The sequence below is a fragment of the Calcarisporiella thermophila genome, assembly GCF_041956535.1.
Source record: "Calcarisporiella thermophila strain CBS 279.70 unplaced genomic scaffold VTP21scaffold_17, whole genome shotgun sequence".
In the NCBI taxonomy this organism is placed as follows: domain Eukaryota; kingdom Fungi; phylum Calcarisporiellomycota; class Calcarisporiellomycetes; order Calcarisporiellales; family Calcarisporiellaceae; genus Calcarisporiella; species Calcarisporiella thermophila.
Window position 1 is genome coordinate 566,991 of NW_027192207.1, and position 19,525 is coordinate 586,515.

General features: G+C 40.4%; 7 protein-coding genes across 7 annotated transcripts; 5 read left to right on the forward strand and 2 right to left on the reverse strand.

Moving 5' to 3' along the window:
• Positions 1-355: 355 nt before the first annotated feature.
• Positions 356-922, reverse strand: VTP21DRAFT_3463 (uncharacterized protein; the record flags this gene model as incomplete). Its single annotated transcript, XM_069393769.1, has 1 exon — positions 356-922. One exon carries the CDS (start codon positions 920-922, stop codon positions 356-358), a length of 567 nt encoding a protein of 188 aa, XP_069249467.1.
• A 432-nt stretch (positions 923-1,354) lies between these two features.
• VTP21DRAFT_3464 (uncharacterized protein) lies at positions 1,355-2,232 on the reverse strand (the record flags this gene model as incomplete). Its single annotated transcript, XM_069393770.1, has 3 exons — positions 1,355-1,438; positions 1,504-1,821; positions 1,948-2,232. 3 exons carry the CDS (start codon positions 2,230-2,232, stop codon positions 1,355-1,357), a joined length of 687 nt encoding a protein of 228 aa, XP_069249468.1.
• A 213-nt stretch (positions 2,233-2,445) lies between these two features.
• On the forward strand, positions 2,446-4,341 carry VTP21DRAFT_3465 (uncharacterized protein; the record flags this gene model as incomplete). The annotated part of the gene is made up of 1 exon (XM_069393771.1): positions 2,446-4,341. The coding sequence occupies one exon, from the start codon at positions 2,446-2,448 to the stop codon at positions 4,339-4,341; it is 1,896 nt and encodes a 631-aa protein (XP_069249469.1).
• A 459-nt stretch (positions 4,342-4,800) lies between these two features.
• VTP21DRAFT_3466 (uncharacterized protein) lies at positions 4,801-9,856 on the forward strand (the record flags this gene model as incomplete). Its single annotated transcript, XM_069393772.1, has 13 exons — positions 4,801-4,987; positions 5,066-5,252; positions 5,320-5,429; positions 5,511-5,691; positions 5,752-5,820; positions 5,889-5,970; positions 6,026-6,738; positions 6,799-7,460; positions 8,398-8,444; positions 8,504-8,644; positions 8,710-8,853; positions 8,917-9,627; positions 9,707-9,856. The coding sequence occupies 13 exons, from the start codon at positions 4,801-4,803 to the stop codon at positions 9,854-9,856; spliced, it is 3,384 nt and encodes a 1,127-aa protein (XP_069249470.1).
• Positions 9,857-10,663: 807 nt separating this feature from the next.
• On the forward strand, positions 10,664-11,644 carry VTP21DRAFT_3467 (uncharacterized protein; the record flags this gene model as incomplete). Its single annotated transcript, XM_069393773.1, has 1 exon — positions 10,664-11,644. One exon carries the CDS (start codon positions 10,664-10,666, stop codon positions 11,642-11,644), a length of 981 nt encoding a protein of 326 aa, XP_069249471.1.
• Positions 11,645-13,947: 2,303 nt separating this feature from the next.
• VTP21DRAFT_3468 (uncharacterized protein) lies at positions 13,948-17,712 on the forward strand (the record flags this gene model as incomplete). Its single annotated transcript, XM_069393774.1, has 6 exons — positions 13,948-14,053; positions 14,124-14,150; positions 14,217-14,295; positions 14,361-15,586; positions 15,667-16,575; positions 16,664-17,712. 6 exons carry the CDS (start codon positions 13,948-13,950, stop codon positions 17,710-17,712), a joined length of 3,396 nt encoding a protein of 1,131 aa, XP_069249472.1.
• Positions 17,713-18,829: 1,117 nt separating this feature from the next.
• On the forward strand, positions 18,830-19,511 carry VTP21DRAFT_3469 (uncharacterized protein; the record flags this gene model as incomplete). The annotated part of the gene is made up of 5 exons (XM_069393775.1): positions 18,830-18,841; positions 19,035-19,070; positions 19,134-19,219; positions 19,282-19,381; positions 19,443-19,511. The coding sequence occupies 5 exons, from the start codon at positions 18,830-18,832 to the stop codon at positions 19,509-19,511; spliced, it is 303 nt and encodes a 100-aa protein (XP_069249473.1).
• Positions 19,512-19,525: the final 14 nt, after the last annotated feature.

Here is a 19,525-nt window from a genome sequence, read left to right on the forward strand (position 1 = left end):
ATTATTGAAAAAAATATGGAACATACCCTTATGTTTTCCTTATGACTACTTTTTGTAGGGATGTTGGAAGTAAACTCAAGTAATTTATAGGCTCAAGATTTGCGCAAGCATAAAAAGTGTATTCTTTTGAATGAGAGCAAGAAGTCATAGTAACCTCCTAATAAAATACCCTAAATACAACGACTTATTAATAATTATTCTAACAAGGTATAATTAAGATATCAATAATAAATAGTATAATGCGAAGGGATATACAAAGATTTATAATAAAATAAATATAAAAATATAAGACCAAGGGAAAGAAATAGGATTAAAGGATTGACTATAATAACCATACAAATCATTCGACATTCCACTATCGCTGTAGCCGCCGTTCTTGTCTGCCATATATCTCAGCATCAGTCGCTCGTGCATGTTGAGGGGTTAAAGTTAATCGAAGTGTTTCAAGCCGCTTATCTATTTTTCCAGCTCCTTTATTATCGTCCGAGGGGAGTGGGAAACCCCAGCGTACTACCTCATCAAAGGTTCTACGAAGCATGTCTCTGACTTGAGGATGTTGGTAGTAGACCGCACGGTTACCAACATCTTGCATTGCTTCATCAAATGCACGAGTCTCATAGGTTGTATGACGGCCACCTCTTTTTTTCTTAAAAACATTAGGCGAGAGAAATGGGAAGGCATCTCCCTGTTCAAGATCAGGTCGAGGTGCAGGTGAGGTGTATCTACGCGGCAGGCTTTTCTTCTTTTTAGTCGAAGAAAATAGGTCATGAGAGGGAAGCGGGATCTCGGAAGGGAGAAGGGTGGGAGCATTTTTTCGTACACGTTTCAGGGGGACGGGCGAAGTTGCTTGTTCATAAGTGTAATACGAGCAGAGTTCCTCTACAAAGTTTGCAAGCTCATCGTCTTCATATATCTGCGGCATTGTCATTAAGGTATTAAAGAATGGAAGGATTAATTAGGTGTAGGTATTATGCTGGTATCGAAAGAGGAAAGAGCGTGAAAAAACAAACAGATGTCAACAAGTATTTGTCAGGCGTATGGAAATTAAGTACACCAATGAGACACAAAGTATTTCCATTTTCAAAGAACGACTCTTCCAAATCACACGTAAGCATATATAGCATGTACAAGTGAATTTAATCCGTCTTCACTGGATATGCTAGAAAATAATTGTATATTCAATCCTCGCTAATCATAAGAGAAAAAGATCCCAGTAAACAGGAAAATAAAAGAGGCAAGTTTACACCAACACATGTACTAATGAGAAAAACCTAGAAGAAAACAAAACTGAGAATTGTTGAAGCTAAAAGAAAAAAAGAAAAGGACAGGGATTCAATGATTCATGAGTCCACTACTAGTGGCGTATCATTTTCTCCCTGTATTTGGCCATTTCTTTATTGTATCGCTCAAGGTCGGCACTCGCCTTATTCAAGAAAGGCTAAGTTCAGAAAACCGTTAAATTTAGATCCTATAATTCAAAGAATAAGAATATTTCAGCATTACCCTCTTCTCTTCATCCGATAACTTCCGCCATTTCTCTCCGGCAAATTTCGCCTGCTCTGCGACTTTTCCAGCACGCGCTAGCTGCTCTTGTCCCTCTGCAGTAGAGCGGAGTTGTTGATAAAAGTACATATATCCGGACAAGGGACGCTTGGGGCGACTAGGATCGTGCAGTGGAGGGAGATCCTTTTTGCCAGACTTGCGCAAAAGACTGCGATATTCATTTTCGCGTGCAAAATCTGCGGGAGTCAGTCTTGAATAGAGTGCATCAAGTTCTTTTTTGTATTTAGCACGCGCTTTCTCTGCTTCTGCCTCAAAAGACTAGGAAGAGGAATATTAGACACAAAGAGTTAGAAAATAATGCAACATCGAATAGGCTGATAAGACAGATCGCCATTTCCCAATAAAAATCGCAATTATGTTCAAATAACATGAAAAAATAATCACCTTCTTCTCCTGTTCACTCATCATTCTCCATTTAGCTCCCAGATCTTTCGTTGCCTTAACAATATCGATCTTGCCATCAGTTTTGTAATCATTTAGGTGCTCTACCATGTAAAATTGATACGCGTTTTTTGGGCGTGGAGGAAGTTTGATTCGTTCAGGCTGAGGAAGTTTTGCCTTAATTGCTGGCGATGCCTTCTTCTTTGCCGCAGAAGTGGCAGCGGAGGCAAATTGACGATATTGCTGGAAGGAGAGTTTAAATGAGGACAGATGCGTAAGTGACAACATAGCAGCTGGATTGCTTAGATGCACAGATCTATATAATATTTAGATCGAGACGAAATTTATTTCCCTAGAGATAATTAATTGAATGACGCGCGTGGGGACGTGAGCAAATTCTTTGGTAACCTATTTTCTAACCTAATTTAATAGTAGAAATTAAAACAATGGTAAAATCGCGAAATCGCGAAAAAAAATTTGATGTAATAATAACGATTCAACATGGTTAAAGAGATTCTCATTAAAACACAGACAGATGATCAAATTCCTATTCATATCCTTCATAATGTATCTGCACAGTCTCAAAGTATGGAATCAGATCTCGCAAGAAGTCGAGGTCCACGCCCACGTCTACTCGCTGACACACGTCGCCGGAAGATTCCAAAGACACCTTCAAAAAGTACTTCAAAAGCTAACAATTCAAATACGCCAGGTAGAACTCCGAGCACTAAAATGGCTGCTGCACGTCAAATGTTCGATTCTGCTCTCACTGTGACCGGGAGATCGAAATTTAAGCATAAAGAGGATGCAGAAGCAAATGTAGAGGAAGACTGGAATCATTTGAGAAATAAGAAAATCAAAGATCGCGAAGATTCTGTACTTGAGGATGAGGAAGAGGAGAGGGATAAGGAGAATAGACACGATACCGTTGCGGGGAGAGATCTATATGGGTTTGTCGGGAGAAAGAAGAATAGACTAGAAGAGATGTTAAAGGATTTGGTCGAGTCTGCGAAAACCGAGGAGGGTGTTTCCCCTGTGACAACTCCAAGTAGAAGACATAAAATAAACGACAAATTGACATATACCGATCCGGATCGAGTTGCAAAACGGAGACGAATAACGCAGCAAGTTAACAAGTTAAACAGAATAGAAAGCGAAGAGGAAGACGAAGGAGACGAGGAAGAAAATGAAGTGGACGATGAGGCAAGCGATGGCGAAGAGGATCTTGTAAGAAGAGAGGAACTCGATGAGCGGATATTCGATTCAGATAACGAGAAGAGCAGTGAAGATGAAGGGAGTACAGGGATCCGTTTAGGCGGTGGGAAAATTCCGATTGCTTTCGAAGATTCAGCAGGATATGAAAGTTATTTTCGTGATTTACATGGTCGTTCGCTCACATCCAACCGCACACTTTCAAAGCTACCGACTCTAGAGCAGCACGAATTTCTCGATCTGATTGCTAAAGCACCAAGAAAACATGCCGAAGAACTGACTATCCTTCGCAACCTCCATAAGATGCAGTTTCAACAATGGTATTTTGAGCTGAGTTGCGGATTCAATTTGCTTTTTTATGGATATGGTTCAAAACGAAAATTATTACTGGAGTTTGCGAAGCAATACTGCACGGACGGAGTGATGCTGGTAGTCAATGGTTATTTTCCTACCGTGAGTGCCCGTGATATACTGCGAAAAATTATCGAAGGGGTGGTGAGAAAGGAGGAATATGGGACTTCTATGGGGGGCTCCTTACAAGAACAAGTTCGTATGCTAAGGGAATTTCTGGCCGATCCAGAACGCGAATTCCGATACCTCTATCTTATTGTACATAATATAGATGGAGCCGCTCTACGATCTGAGAAAAGCCAACTGATGTTGAGCCAACTAGCAGCAATTCCTGGAGTACGTGTCATTGCTTCAGTTGATCATATTAACGCTGGATTGTTATGGGACAGTGTGAAACGGGCGCGGTTTAATTGGATATGGCATGACGCAACAACATATGAGGATTATTTGGCTGAAACGAGTTATGAAGGCTCACTACTTATGGTGCGCGGAGAAGAGCTAGGAGTGCGTGGTGCTCGACATGTGCTCATGAGCTTGACAACAAATGCGCGTGGTGTATTCCGCGTTCTGGCCGAGCATCAGATTGCGTCTGCCAAAGAAGCGGGTAACGGGAGAGAAAACAAATTGCCTCAAAACCAGGCTGTGGCTCAAGATCAACTTTTCCAATGGTGCCGAGAGCGGTTCTTGGTAAGCACCCAACTTACCTTCGAGACCCAATTGACTGAGTTCCGTGATCACAAGCTAATAATGTTCAAAACGGTTGATGGAGTGCGCATGTTATGGATTCCACTAACGGTGCCAATATTAGAGTCAATATTAGAAGGGATAGATTAACATTAACTATATGTGTAATATTCTTCATAATAATAAACCAAAAAGGTTCAGTTAGTAACTCACATGGACAGTCACATGATAGAAATTTCATTTTGGTGTAAAAGGAAAGTGCACTATATCCCAAATCTGAACATTCCTATTGAATTTTCGTTGGGGTGCATTGAAAAGATAACTGCAGGACTCTCACCTAGTGAATAGGGGGGCGGGCATTAGCTAAGTTTTTTCTATATTTTTAAAACTCATCCTGGGCTAGAATAGAAATATATATGTGGACCAGCCTGCAAGTGCCAGTTTACTATTGAATTTTATTTATCTTTGCAACTTTTTTCTTTTTCTTCCATTTCATTTGTTTTAGAATTAGGAATCGTTTGTTTGTTGAGCAGCGAAAGTTTATGAGAGTTTGATACGGGTGCAAAGGAAAGAGAAGAATTCAATTCTTTTTCTCCTTCTCCTCATCCAATGCTGGCCGAACCTGAATTGCCTGCCATGGCTATTAAGGCCCCATGGGCGTCTATCGCCCCTTCTTGTCGACCATCGATATCCTCCATGGAGGCCTCCACGAATAAATCATTGAAAGGAGAGAAGCGACGTACTCGACGAGTAGGAGACTACATACTTGGGAAAACTTTGGGCACGGGGTCTTCTGGTACGAATTATTTTTTTCCAGTGTTACAACCTACTTCTCTAATTATCAAATCGAATTGTTAATTCTTTTGTTTATTAGGGAGAGTCCGTTTGGGAACCCACGTCAGGACGGGTGAAACTGTTGCCGTAAAAATCGTACATAAATCAAACATGCGTATGAGAGCATCGTTGGCAAGGGGTATCGAAAGGGAAATTGTAATTATGAAAGTAATTCAACACCCACACGTACTGAGTCTCTACGACGTATTTGAGGACGAGAATGATTTGTAAATGCAGCCTTTTGTTGGCAGGATTATGAATGACGTGCTAACATTACCTATTAAACAAAATTAGATTTATTATAATGGAGCATGTTGCAGGAGGTGAGCTCTTCGAATATATTGTCAAGCAAGGCAAACTTCAAGAGGACGAGGCACGTATATTCTTCCAACAGATAATTCTTGGTTTGGATTTCTGCCATAGGCATATGATATGGTAATGTTGCTTACTTCATTAATCCTTTCACATTCTATCTCTCCTCTCAGCTCCCCTTTCCGATTTGAATTATGTACATGTACTGATGATGATACTTTTCGGATTGATGCATAGCCACCGAGATTTAAAGCCAGAAAATATTCTCCTTGACAAGGAACGAAATGTGAAACTCGCGGATTTTGGTATGGCATCACTTCAGCCCGAGGGTTGGATGTTGGAAACAAGTTGCGGGTAATAATAAAAAATTATATTTGCATTCAAACAATTCCACGATTGATTATTTTTTATTAGTTCACCTCATTATGCGAGTCCAGAGGTTGTTATGGGCGTAAAATATAATGGCTCAGTGGCTGATATTTGGTATTTTCTCAAGCTTTTCACAGTGTTAATCGCAAGAGTAGCTAAAGATATCCCCATCATGTTTTTAGGTCTTGTGGAATCATTCTTTATGCGTTACTTACAGGGACATTACCCTTTGATGACGAGAATATCCGCAAGCTCCTTCATAAAGTAATTATAAATTATCTCGCTTAAGAAATGTATATTTATATTTATATATCCTCAGGTAAAACGAGGCAAATTTCATATGCCAAACCATATCACGCCGGATGCCAAGAATCTAATTTCACGCATGCTCTGTATTGATCCTAATCAACGTATTGTCATGTCGGATATACTTACGCATCCATGGTTTACCAAAACCGTACCCACTACCCTTTCGACTATTCCGAAGCCATTGTTGCCCAGTGAAGTAAAGCTTGTCTTTTCCAGCGCTGCTGACATCGATGAAGAAATACTGGAGAGTTTGCGAACATTGTGGCAAGGGTCAATGTCAGATGCAGAATTATTAGAGACATTAATATGCCCCGAATTCAGCAAATTAAAGCTCCAGTATTATTTGCTTCAGAAATACAAAGAACGAGCGCTCAACGAAATGGATGTGGATGGACATGAGTTTATATTTGGCCCTCGACGTAGAAGGAGAAGCAACTCAATTTTATTAACCCCACCGCTAACTCCCAAGTCTTCGCATGGTGGAGTGGATATTAGTAAATATTCTCCTACAACCATGAAGCTTTTGAATAAAATTGAGAGAGATTTGCCCCCAACGCCAGCCTCATCTCCGAGAGGGACTATCAGGGAACTAGATGCAGTAAGAGAGGTGGTTAAACATCTAGTAACCAAGGAATCATGTCAGAATAAGCCAGAAGATATTGAAGGAATGGTCACACCGCCTGCGTCCGTATGCGGAACAGAAAAAGGGAGAATTCGTGACCCGTAAGCTATACATTTCATTTTCTTGATCTCTCCTCCGGTAAGCCCATTTTTTTATAATAGATGGCCTACTTCCACTAGGAGAGCTCCTCCCCCTTTATTCGTCCCGCGATCCTCACGGTTCGTTGACCGCGCCAATAACCATCCTTATTTCCCTCCACGATCTCATGTGGAGATTTCAATGAAAACCAACCCTACCACAGCGACATGTATCTCACCATCAATTGGCATCACCCAGACTCCAAATACAACTACTGCTGAGTCATTTTCTAATCAGTCTTCGCCGGGATTTCGGATTGCTAATATTTATTCACGGTCACAATATTCGCCAAGATCACTCACTTCGGCCTCTTCAACCGCATCGGGGAATATCGGGCAGAAACCTGAAAATATCGAGATGGTATCCGAGAGTGCGAGTACAATTGAACCGACTACACCTACTGAAGTGGAGTCTGAAAGGAGAAGTTGGTTATCATCATGGTGGCGAGTTAACAAGACATCTACCACGTACAAGCAAATCCTTACTACAGAAACAATTGTGAGTATGCAAGCAAACTTAGAAGAAACGCTTAATGCGCTTGTTTTGGCTCTTGAGATGTTGGCGATCCATTATTACACCGACAACCATTTAATATACTGCTCGAAGGATGGTTTACAGTTCGCGGTCGAGTTGATCACAACAAGCGCCATTGCTCTTTCTGATTCACCCTCCAATACTTCATCGTGTTCATCCTCATCATATTCAACATCGGGATCAACCCTACCAGGAATGCCAGTTGTGATAAAATTCTCGTTGCAAAGCGGGAGAATAACGGCATTCAGGCAATTGATTAGGCGAATAAAATGTTCTTGGGATGTAGCTACTAGATGTAGAGTTAGAGGATGTTGTACATAACTATCCCTTTTTTTTCTATGTAATTATGGGGTCCATTATATTTCCCTTTGTTCATACACATAGTTTGTAATGTTGCAGTCTTCTAATTATTTCATTGTTTCTATCGGGCGTTCATATTAACTAAGAAAGGAAACCAGAAAAAGACCAACATTATTTTCTTATTGTAATGTAACTTATATTTCTCTTTGTTCAATTAATTTTTCTTTTTCACTTTGATTTTACTAACCATATTGTATTTTAACAGAATAACGATTTTCTTTAATGAATTGAATCACAGATTCATGAAATTGGATCACGCAGAGAATTTTCAAATTAGCTGCTCATTCCAGATATTCCGCAAAAAGAATTTACGTTCCAACCGACAGAAATACTTTAATGCACGATTTATATAAAATAACTAGAAATCATGAAAAGAGTATCTACAATTTTCATATTTTTTTTTCTTATTAAACTGTGAATTGAGCCTTAAGACGGTAAAAGTTTTCAAGAACGTACTCTATTGAACTAAAACCATAGGTTCTTTGCAATTATGCCATGCTTTGGTTCTCGACAACGAAATACCAAGCGCACTATCAGTTCTCCTTCTGGAACTCTTCTTTCGCCGTTTTCCTCTTATAAAGATCATATCACTCTACCAAGTCAACTATCTAACCAGCGATTTAGGCCATCCTCATTTGAATGGAAAAGTGAAGTGAGAAATAGGCCAAGATTGAGTGCTCCAGCTTTGGCTGCTCAAACTTTATCCCGAGGATCATATTCTGTCAAAGGCCCAATGACGACCCTACAAGCAGAGTTTGAGGAATTAAAGCTCAAAGTAAATATATCCTTTTATTTGTATAAATACATTTATGTAAGTCTAAACAATGACTATAGAACGAAGAAACACTACAGCGCCTGCGAGATAGCGAATCATTACTTCGCAATCAAGAAACTGAACTAGATGCTCTGAGGAGGCGCTTGGACTTAGAACATAGGGAGCAAAAAGCTCATGAATTACAGATTGTATCAAACTGCGTAAGATTATTTTACTTTTTGAATATTTTCTGTTCAGTTCACTCAATAACCCACTATCTTCCTAGGAACCCGAAGTTAAGAAAAAGCTACATGAACGTGATATATTGCTTCAGATTCAAACCGATCAACTTGTCGAGCTACAACGGAAAATTGAAGGTCTGACACAAAAATCGAAAACTCGCCATAATTTGGAAGAATTGCAGAGAAAGGTGAATATTTACTGTTTTATTTAAAACTTTTCAAAATCATACACATATATCTACACGTTTTAGAATGAAGACACCCTAAGACAACTTCAAGAAAAAGAATTAGCATTGGCTGCTTGCAAGGATGAATTAAATCGTCTATATACTCGACTGAAGATTCAGCGTCGTCGCGCAGAAGTATGCACTAGTGATAGCGGTGCATATATATTTGGCCTGGGAGATAAACAGATATCAAATGTGGAATTTAATCAGATTTTTAACCCTGAATCTACAAGCTCAATTGACAACTTGTCAAGAGGCAACTCTTCAATAGATCTCATCTCAGATCTGGAGTTTCTAACACCCTTGGAGCAACAGGAATGTGACGCACATGGCATTATTGAGAAGGAGAAACTCGTCGAAACCTTACAAGTTGGGCATAATCGTGTTAGATCAGAAAGCGAAGTAGAAGAGTTATTAAAAGAGGAAACAGAAAAGCTTGATGAGCTTGTTTCTCAACTGGCAGATCAGCGAGTTTGCACTCAACAAGCTATTGACTCTCACCAACAAGCTTTAGCAGAGAAAGATTCCCTTATACAGGCACATCAGCGCCATATAGGCCTGCTTGCACTTGCACAAGATCAGGAAATCAAGTTGTTGGTGGCTAAACAAAATGAATTTATAGAAGAAGCTGAGAAACGATTTGAGGAGGATAAAATGGAGCTAAAGAGGAAGGCAATAATATCTGAGGAGCGCGCGTTGGGGGAAAAGTTCGAGCAGATCATTAACGAAATTGAAGTAATATAATTATTTACCGAATATTTTTAACTTCTTTGCATTGAAATAAACCATTGTATTTTGTATTTCTTCTATCAAGCAACTGCGGCATGGGGATTATATTAAAAACAGCGTGTTCAATAACAGCATTCGCTCGGATAACTGGGAACGTGCACCCTTAGCAACATTAAAGAAATCGTTCTCGGCCGCTCGCATAAAGAAGCTGGAGCGAAGTCTTCTGCACAATTAACGCAATTCGTTTTAAGGAAGAGATATAATACCCAATGCTCACAATGTTTTATAAATTCAATGTTTGATTGTCTTGAGTATTTATGGAATAGTGTAGTAACCAATAGACAATTGCAATTTCAATATCACTGAAATAAACACTGCACTTGTTGTAATTTCTAGTTATTGAAGTCTTTTGATGATAACCTATGGATTACTGGTATGAAGCTACTCTTTTTTTGGGGATAATACGACTATTTGGATGCGGACCAACTCACTTTCCTAAACCATTGATTCCCTCAATAACCCTAATTCTCCACCATTTTCGGTCCAATCTTGGATGTGTACGGTTTTTAGCGAAATTTTCATTTGCCATGTTCTCGATCATTTTCGGTTTATTTTTAATTCGATTTAGGGAAAAGGAATTGCACAAGTATTAGCAAAATAATAACGGGAGTTTATATTTGAGGAAGGTAGGAAACTTACAAAAAATATATTCCATTAGGTGGGTATTAAAGTTCCGAAAGGAACTTTTTATGACTATTGTTTCATTTTGCTATTATTGCAAAAGTTTATCGCTACTAAGTAAGCGAAATTACCAGTAGTTGCCTCTACTACCGGGAGAAAAATGTTCGGTACTTTTCCCATTAACGTTCGGCTAATAATAATGACCCCATGAAAGTAGAAAGTAGCCGTTATTCCAAATAGCTCGTGTAAAGTATAAAAGCTCGTCCTCCCAGATTCCAAACTCATTAACATACAATCCATTTACCTTCATTCACTTAAATATACAGTAATCTTTTTCTTATATAACTTCATATAAATTACAATGAAACCCGTTATCTTTGCTACTCTTGCTCTCATTGGCCTTGCCTCTCTCACTCAGGCAAATCCTATTAGCGTTCCCGTCAAGGAATTGCAGACCACTGAGAAGAAAACTGCTGTCTCGACCAATTCGATCAAAAATGTACTGGAGAAGCGGTGGGACTGCAGACGTCACCGTTGTCACCACAGGCACTGCAACCACCCATGCCACCACTACTACGATGATGACCACCACGGTGATCTCCAAGATAACGTCGAAGCCTCTGTAGATGACTGGCTCGACAATTCCTTTGACGGCTACAAGCGTGACTTGCAGGCTGTTGAAGCCACTGGCGTGACCCCTAAGGAAAACGTTTTGGAGAAGCGATGGGACTGCAGACGTCACCGCTGCCACCACAGGCACTGCAATCACCCATGCCACCACTACTACTATGACGACCATCACGGTGATCTCCAAGACAACGTCGAAGCCTCTGTAGATGACTGGCTTGACAATTCCTTCGATGGCTACAAGCGTGACTTGCAGGCTGTCGAAGACACTGGTGTAACCCCTAAGGAAAACGTTTTGGAGAAGCGATGGGATTGCAAACGTCACCGTTGCCACCACAGGCACTGCAATCACCCATGCCACCACTACTACGATGACGACCACCACGGCGATCTTCAAGACAACGTCGAAGCCTCTGTAGATGACTGGCTCGACAATTCCTTTGACGGCTACAAGCGTGATCTGTCGAGCCTCTTCGGGAAAAAGAAGAAGAAGAAGTCTCTCCTCAAGAAGAAGAAGAATAACATCTTCAACGAGAGAACCGCTGAGGATGACGACGAAGATATGGAAGATGAGGATATGGAAGTCAAGAAGAAGCAAAAGAAGGGAAAGAAGAAGAACGAGATGAAGGCAATGAATGAGGAGGATGAGGAGGATGAGGATCTTCAAGAAGAAGAGTATTTCGATGGTGAGGAAGAGGAAGAGGATGACGAGTGAATTAGATGAGTGTATTTGATTTGATTGGTGTAAAAATTTCCCCCTTATATTACTTGGAGAAAACTTAGGCTATTAGACCTCATTTATCATAATGAACTTATAATCTTTACTTTCATAATAAAAATCTGTGATATATTACTAATATGATTGAGTATCGCTGAAATGAAATTACTTATGCTAATGTCACGTTAAGGGTAAGAGTAATGCAAACACTAAGTAAATGAAATTTCAGAAAGATTCAGGTACTCCAACACTTGATCTATATTTTCGGCCTTTCTCTATCCATTCATAATTATACGGCATTCCAAGGCGAAGCATTGCGTTTTCTCCAATACGTTTCAGTACATTTCGTCTAAAGAATAGAGGTTGGAAAATACATGTAACAATCTAAGAGAAAGATCACTTACGCATTTTCCGCGAGGCCGTCAAGATATAAATGCTGTCCCTGTATATCCACGTCGCTTTCAACCCTGCGCATTTTTTGGTGTGTATTTGTGTAAAGGTTTATATCACCGTTCCCATTTACAGGGATGCCATTGCAAAAGGTAGGCAAGACTATAATTGACACTACAATGACGAGGCACTTCATATGATGCGATAGAGGGAAGTGGAACAAACACAAAGTGAAACCCAAAACTTATTGAACAATCTATAATGAAATGCGCTTATGCAAAATATAAGTGCAATTGTATAGTGAAAGTGTAGTGAGGATGAGAGTTCAAGTGATGGTTGAATACTACAGTAGTGGGAGGGAAAAAAATTTGCGGAAAGGGTGGAAATGAAGAAAAAAATAAGACCTTTAAATAAGAATCGAATAGTTTAGCATACAATAAAAAATTAAAGAAGAAAATCAAGAAAAGTGTCCCTGCGTTTGTCTTTGCGCATTTTTAATTTTTTTGAGTATTTAATGTAGAAATCAGAAGTCATCCAGAGATCATTTACCTTTTTAAGATATATGAAATAATCATCAATCCTTAGATTATTAAAATCAATTGTACTCTAAATTTAATTTTGTTAAAATTATGTTGGTGGTTGACTAAGAGAAAAAGAACATTTAGATATTGAAATGAAGCTTCTAGGAAAACTCAAAACAATGAAATGAAAACGACTAGAATAAATCGATTAAGGACTGAATTGTATTATATCTTTATTAATATAAATCGAAAGAGATTATTTGTCCCAATATTTGATCTTATCTATTTAAGTATTAAGACAGGGAAAGGTATAAATTCCCCCATTAAATAAGCTCAAGAAGATTTTGTAATTGCTTTCACGGACATGAAAAAGTGGCGATATAATAATTGTTCACGAAAACTTCGATTTCAATAATTGCTGGTTCCCTCTCCACATTTCATATTACAGGTATGAAATATAACACAAATACAAACTTTATCATTAAGGATGAGATAGCATTATTCATATGTGCAGCTGGAACTAGAGTAATGCATGCTATGGCATATTAGAGTTCAGATAATTTTGAACCAGAGAGGCTGAGGTGTCTAAGGATGTGAATAGGATGATGAAAGTTACTTTGCGCAATCGCATATTGTATTGTTTATAATATACTATTTATTTGCGATTGGGATTATTCTAGTTCAAAAGAAAGAATAAAGAGCTCAAAAAAACAAGCCTTTAAAGTTGAATATTTTCATTCGGATTTTAGTTATATAATGTCTTTGGAGGCAATTGCCACCATTTTAACGAGAGAATTTCCAATGCACACACACACGTTTTAAACAATTGACAAGGTTTATTTTTATGAAATAACTCATTTAAGGGCAAATTTAGACTGCGATTATTGTACAAATAAACACCATAAGTTTCATGACAATAATTATTTTTTGGAGACAAAGGGTATCCAACCTAAAATGACTTCAGCTAAGAAAGAACAATAGAACACTAACAAGCAAGTATTAATCAGGTGTTTAAAAGGAAAACTATGCGCATGAAGATGTGAGCTTTGATCAAAACCTCTTTTGGTCGCTCCTATTCCTTGGAACAATTGAAGGCCAAAATTTTGATCCAGTTCCGAGTCGAATCTTGAATTATTTCCCTTTATAAACTACCATTATTTTTTTTACAATCAGCCGTTAGAAATTTCTTGGTTGTATTCCTCGTCATATACACATCGCTTTGTGAATATTAAATTCGGGCAGGCGAATTATATTAGACCTAATATTCCCAAAGGATACCATACCATCAAACGCGTGATTTCTCACGCTTATTTTGTTCTATTCCCCTACTTTGTATATTAGTTCACAAATTACGCGTCGCGTCATGCTTTTCATTTCAATTTATTAACAATGGCAACATCTTTTTCTCCTACTTATTCGACCGCTTACTTGGTTGGTATGCAGGCTATCTATAAATGGCCAGGACAAAATACAGGCGATCTGATTTTCGATGCCGGTAAATTTTAACGTAGAAATTATTGCTAACGCCATCGCTAATGCATCTTCTGTTTAATTTCGCTTCCAAGGGGATATAATTGATGTTTTCGATACTTGTAAGAAATTTTGGTTGATTAATCGCTCCCATTATCACTGTGATTAATATTCTATGTTAAAAATAGCTGATCCAATATGGTGGAAAGGGATTTTGAGAAATTCGGGGGCGATTGGCACATTTCCAGCAAATTATGTTACCACAGTGTAAATGGAATAACAATAATTTTAATATGTCAAGTTTATCTCACTCTTTGTCTTCATTTTATTAGAGAGCAGGGGAGATGGATACCACTCGCTCACTCCGCCCACTCGCTTAACATACCTCCTTTGCATGCTAACATCGTCCTTCCTTCCTCAACACCTTTCATGGTGCCTACCTCTCTTGAACATTCTCAGGCAATAGGAGCAGCGGTAGGAAGTACCGGAAATAATTCCGATTCTGGTTACGGCACGGATCCTTTGTCGTGGTATGCTCTTGCAGCGCGCTCCACCAGCCCCGCCATGTTTAGTAGTGTCTCTATTTCTCCTACCCCTTCCACCACACAAAGATTATCACCCTCTCCGCGTCGTAAACCAGTTGATCGGTCCCTACGGTCCACTCCTAAAACAGAGAAAGAATTAGATGCGAATTATCGAGTATCTCGGGTTCCCGTCTCCAGAACATTAGCTAAGCTGGTACAAGGCAAGTTTCAAAAGATAGAGCAACTCAAACATCAAGTATCGGCACGGAAAAAGAGTGCAGAGGACAATGAGTTGGTGAATAGCGAGCGTTCCTTGAGTCCAAAAGTAGGTGCAAAGGATAAAGCTCGACCTGTCTCAAACCCACCGGCTGTTGCATTAAAAGGCGTATTGAAGAAAACGTTGCCACTCCCAACGAATGTTGAGACGTTGCCTGTGGGTTCCTTTGAAAATGAAGAGAAGAAAATGTATATCGAGAAGCGCGCAAAGAAAAGTCCCAAAGCAAAAACGAAGACGAAGAAAAAGGACCAAACCTCCAACTATCAACGTAGGAGAGCGTATAGTGTTTGCGAGGACCAGGCAAAGGAGGCCAACCCATATGCAAACCAAAATCTGTATCGTCTTTCTGTTCAAGAGTTACATTCAGAGGATATACTTCAAGAAGGGACTCATTCAATTGACTATCGAGATGATAGCGAGGATGAAGAAAGTGATCATGCAGATGGAGTTGAATGGGAGAGCGCTATTGAGACAGCCATAAATACGGCACATCCGCACGATTTTGCCCAGAAATTATCCCATGTTTCAAGGCTTGAACAACGGACCAAATCGTCGGCTTTACGTGCAAAATCTGTGCCTCGTGCGCAAATTATAGATGACTCACCAAACAGGGAAGATACTGATGGTGTACGCTCACACCGTAAGCCAACTAGAACACGCAAAGTTACTCCTGGGAACCGTCTCCTACACTCTCGCTCCGAAAGCAATGTAGCCGAAAAGTACTATGCCGAAACCAGAAAACTTAATGAGGATAGAGGTACGTTTCTTTTTTTCTAATTATCAATAAAATAACCCTGGCAAAGCAGCTACTGATTCTTCATTTCTTTGACTATATAGGATCGGCAATGACTCTATCAGCATCCACAGCATCCCCTCTTTCTTCTCTCTCTTCAGCAAGTAGACATTCGAGCCGACGAAGTAATTCTAACGGGCTTCTACCCAATCTCCTGGGACGCAATAGTGCCGTGATAGCTCCAGATGATAGCACAAGTAGTATTGCTACTCCTTCTTCCACCTCGTGTTCAGATCCTGATTGCAGAGATGAGAAGGCTCTTCGAAGACGCTCTACTGGAGGACTTAGCCATCAATTTAAAAAGATCTTCAATCCTACAAAAGCCCTACACGACGAAGCTCAACAACAGCAGCGAGCGGAGGCAAAAGTACGCAGCGTGCTTCGGGCTCTCTCTCCGGATCCAGAAAGTATTGCCGAGTGGCGCACAAATTTCAACCCTTTTGCGGTGCTGGAAAATTCAATTGATATTATGGAACCGGGAAGTTGCTTGCAAATAAGGGGGGTCGATTTTACTCAAATTGACATATACGCGCGGAATATAAAACATCGTGCCTCGCTTCTAACCCCCGAAGTACTGGCGTGCAAATATCTTGTTCGGCCATATCGAAGAGATATCGAAAAGGCCCGGGTGCTTTTCACTTGGGTCGCCGAAAATATTCGGTATGATGACTCTGCTGAGGTGGAGGATGCGGCCTCAGAGAAGATTCCCACCAAACAAGCAGGAAAAGGAGGGCTGAAAAAACATTCTTCTATGGTACCCTATTCTGAACGAGCTGACGCGGTATTGCAACGCAGAACGAGTCGTGAAGAAGGCTATGCTCGACTGTTCCATGCGTTAGCATTGGCTGTTGGGTTAGAGGATCCGACCATTGTGCATGGGCATCGTAAACTTGAGCCAGGGGATCTCATAGAAGAAGACTGTGTACCTGCGATCGAGCATTATTGGAATGCAGGCAAGTATATATTTCACCCCAAGGAGTGGACACCGCATCATTATCCATTAATTAACGCTTCTGCCACTTTTTACATTTACCTGTACAGTGAAAATCGATGGTGAATATCGGTTCATCGACTGCGCACTCGCTTCCCCAACACACCCATGTAACCGCAGAAAGAGTGAACTTGAGAATTACTATTTTCTCACTCGACCCTCGGGCCTCATTTATACGCATTTTGCTTCCATGCCTGATCACCAATTCCTTGATCCACCGGTTGCTCCGGAAGTATTTTCAACCCTTCCGTATGTCACGCCTGCATTTTTCCGCTGCGGGTTGGAGGTGCTCGATTTTGAGCAGACATCGGTGGCATTGAAGGATGATGAGATATGCCATTTGAATATTGGATTACCAGAAATCGGAAAGGACGAAGTCGTGGACGTTTGGGCAGAGGTAGTGGTAGCACGATACGAATCGCAGCAGGACCAAGCGAGTCAAAATGGTGTTAAGGATGGAAAGGCTACGGTGCGCAAACGAGCGCTCTCTCAGTACCTGTACGTGATGGACCGGCGAGTGTGTAAAATTAAGGCCGTAATGCCAAATGCGAATGAACTGGGCCTCGTGAAAGTGTATACTGTGAAACGAAAACTGGGTGCTGCCTCTGACTCTTCCTCTAGCAGCACCTCTAGCAATAATATTACCTCCTTATTGCACAAGAACCAACATTGGCACCACCATGGCAAACACACACATCATCCTTATCCGGGAGGAGAGCTCGCTCTGGTACTACAGATCTCGCATCGAGGAGAGCTTCAACCATTCAATTTCTTTATCCAGCATCGGCCGGCGGCGGATGATTTTTATGTGCGAGAGCCTGTGTGTCGCCGGCTCTATGCATTCCAACCCTATCGCTTCCATGTCGTGTCTAATGTGACACGGCATCGAAAGTTACAGCTGCGATCGCCCAACGGGAAAATGCACAAGTTTATCTATTTCCCTCAGGAATTTGCCTATGAGCTAGAGATATCCTTGCAGCAACTAGGTGCGTGGGACCTGGTGTGTGCCCCCGATCCTCTTTCAGCGACTGGATCTGGAGGGGGTGTGAAAGTAAAGGGAGGAGTAGTAGTGTTAGCAACGTGGATTTGTGAGGTGTGAATATACCTTAGCTTTATAAATTGATGACATGTTAAGATTATCGCAAATTATATTTTCTTTTCACTCGCTATGCTATATCCTTGATCTTGACATCATTATATGTTTGTATTTTTTTCCCGCTCTCTTCGTTTTCTTTATCTTTCAATTGAGGAATGTATATGTTTGTCTACTTACATAGCGTCGCAGAAGAATACATCGATGTCTATTGCTAATTATTATTGAGGGCAGATAGCAGCGTCAGAGTAGGCAGAATAGGCCGATGATGCGGCACCTAATCCTACCGCTAGACTAGTCTTGGGTTAACCGTGGCGCAATTTTATTTTACCGCATACTGTCGAATGAAAAGCTCGTATTGTTTTGCCGAGATCGTTAAGTGGAATATTCACTTAACACTCACATACTTTTGATACGTTCGCATACAACCTGAAAATATACTATATGAAGCTCGCTCGCAACAATGCCATCCACCGTGGATCTAATCCACTGGTTGCGCCCATTGACAGAAGCTAGTATATCGGGATATATCTGGAAAAAGGAGCCAAGAAGCACTATGCTAACTCAAGTACAAATTCGATGCACTTAAAATAATATCCCAAAAAAAAACGCTTAGTCCTGTCAACCTATTCCCGGCTCCAAACTTCTATGGTAACAGTCGTTACACTTTCTACAAGAAATTCGCATAAGGCTAAACTAGCGTTAATAAAATCAAGGGTCTGCGGGTAAGCTTTGTTTGGTCCTTAAGAGGTTAGAGCAATAGAGCAATAGAGCAATGGGATTGTTCTCAGGGACTCCTTATACCAGCACGAGGGCCCGTTACTTGCGCAAAGGAGCAGGCCAGGTAGTGCGATGAAGCATCACAGTACCTCCGTGGATAGCCCTCTGAAGAGAAACTGAAAAGCGGGCCCTGACAACAATGCAAATGTTTGGCCACAACTTCGCCCCTAATTAATCTTGCTTGGTTGGTCACCAAAATTCATTTTCGAAATATTTGTGTCTGATTATTCCTGAAAAAGAAAGCGACGAAAAATAATTCTCTTTGCCTTTTCTCACTTCATCTCATCCCCCTGCATTTCTGGTATTGCATTCATTCTCATTGGCATTACATACTTAATTCATCATGGCAGAATCTGTAAGTGTCTTCGCCGATGCTCATGTACTCGTGCACTCTCTGCACCTCCTTTGGAAAAGTGATTAGAGTGTGGATTGATGTCTTGAGCCACGGACGGATGAGGGCTAGGATTAGTATATGAATCATAGCCTGTGGCTCTTTCTTCTCTGCCGATCCTATATAATTGTGCTAATCCTGTTTATAAATAATACAGAAAGTCAAAAGTGACAAGCAGTTAGCTGAAGAGAAGGTATTGATAATAGCATTCAACGTGGATTTATAAGAATTTGACTTAATGTCCTGTACAATATAGGAAAAACTCAAGGAGGAGATTAAGGCCCTCGAGCAGGAGCTCGAGAGTTTACAAAACAAAGAACAGCAGGTCAAGGCTGCTCTACTGTGAGTTGCTCAATTCATACTTCCTGCTATGAATGCATTGTGCTAATCTGAAAGCGATACAGCGATAAATCCGATAAAGCAAATGAGGTCGTTGATAATCATATTAAGCAACTCCATGAATATAACGACGTTAAAGATTCTGGTCAGTTGTTGATTGGAAAGGTTGAAACCTTACATCATTGTCCGTAATCACAGCAATATTGATCTTAATTCTCTATTTTAGTGCGCTGAACTGGAGGGTTCAACTACTAAAGAGATATATGCACGATTTGGGTTGCAGGTCGATGATTAAAATGCCTGCTCTCC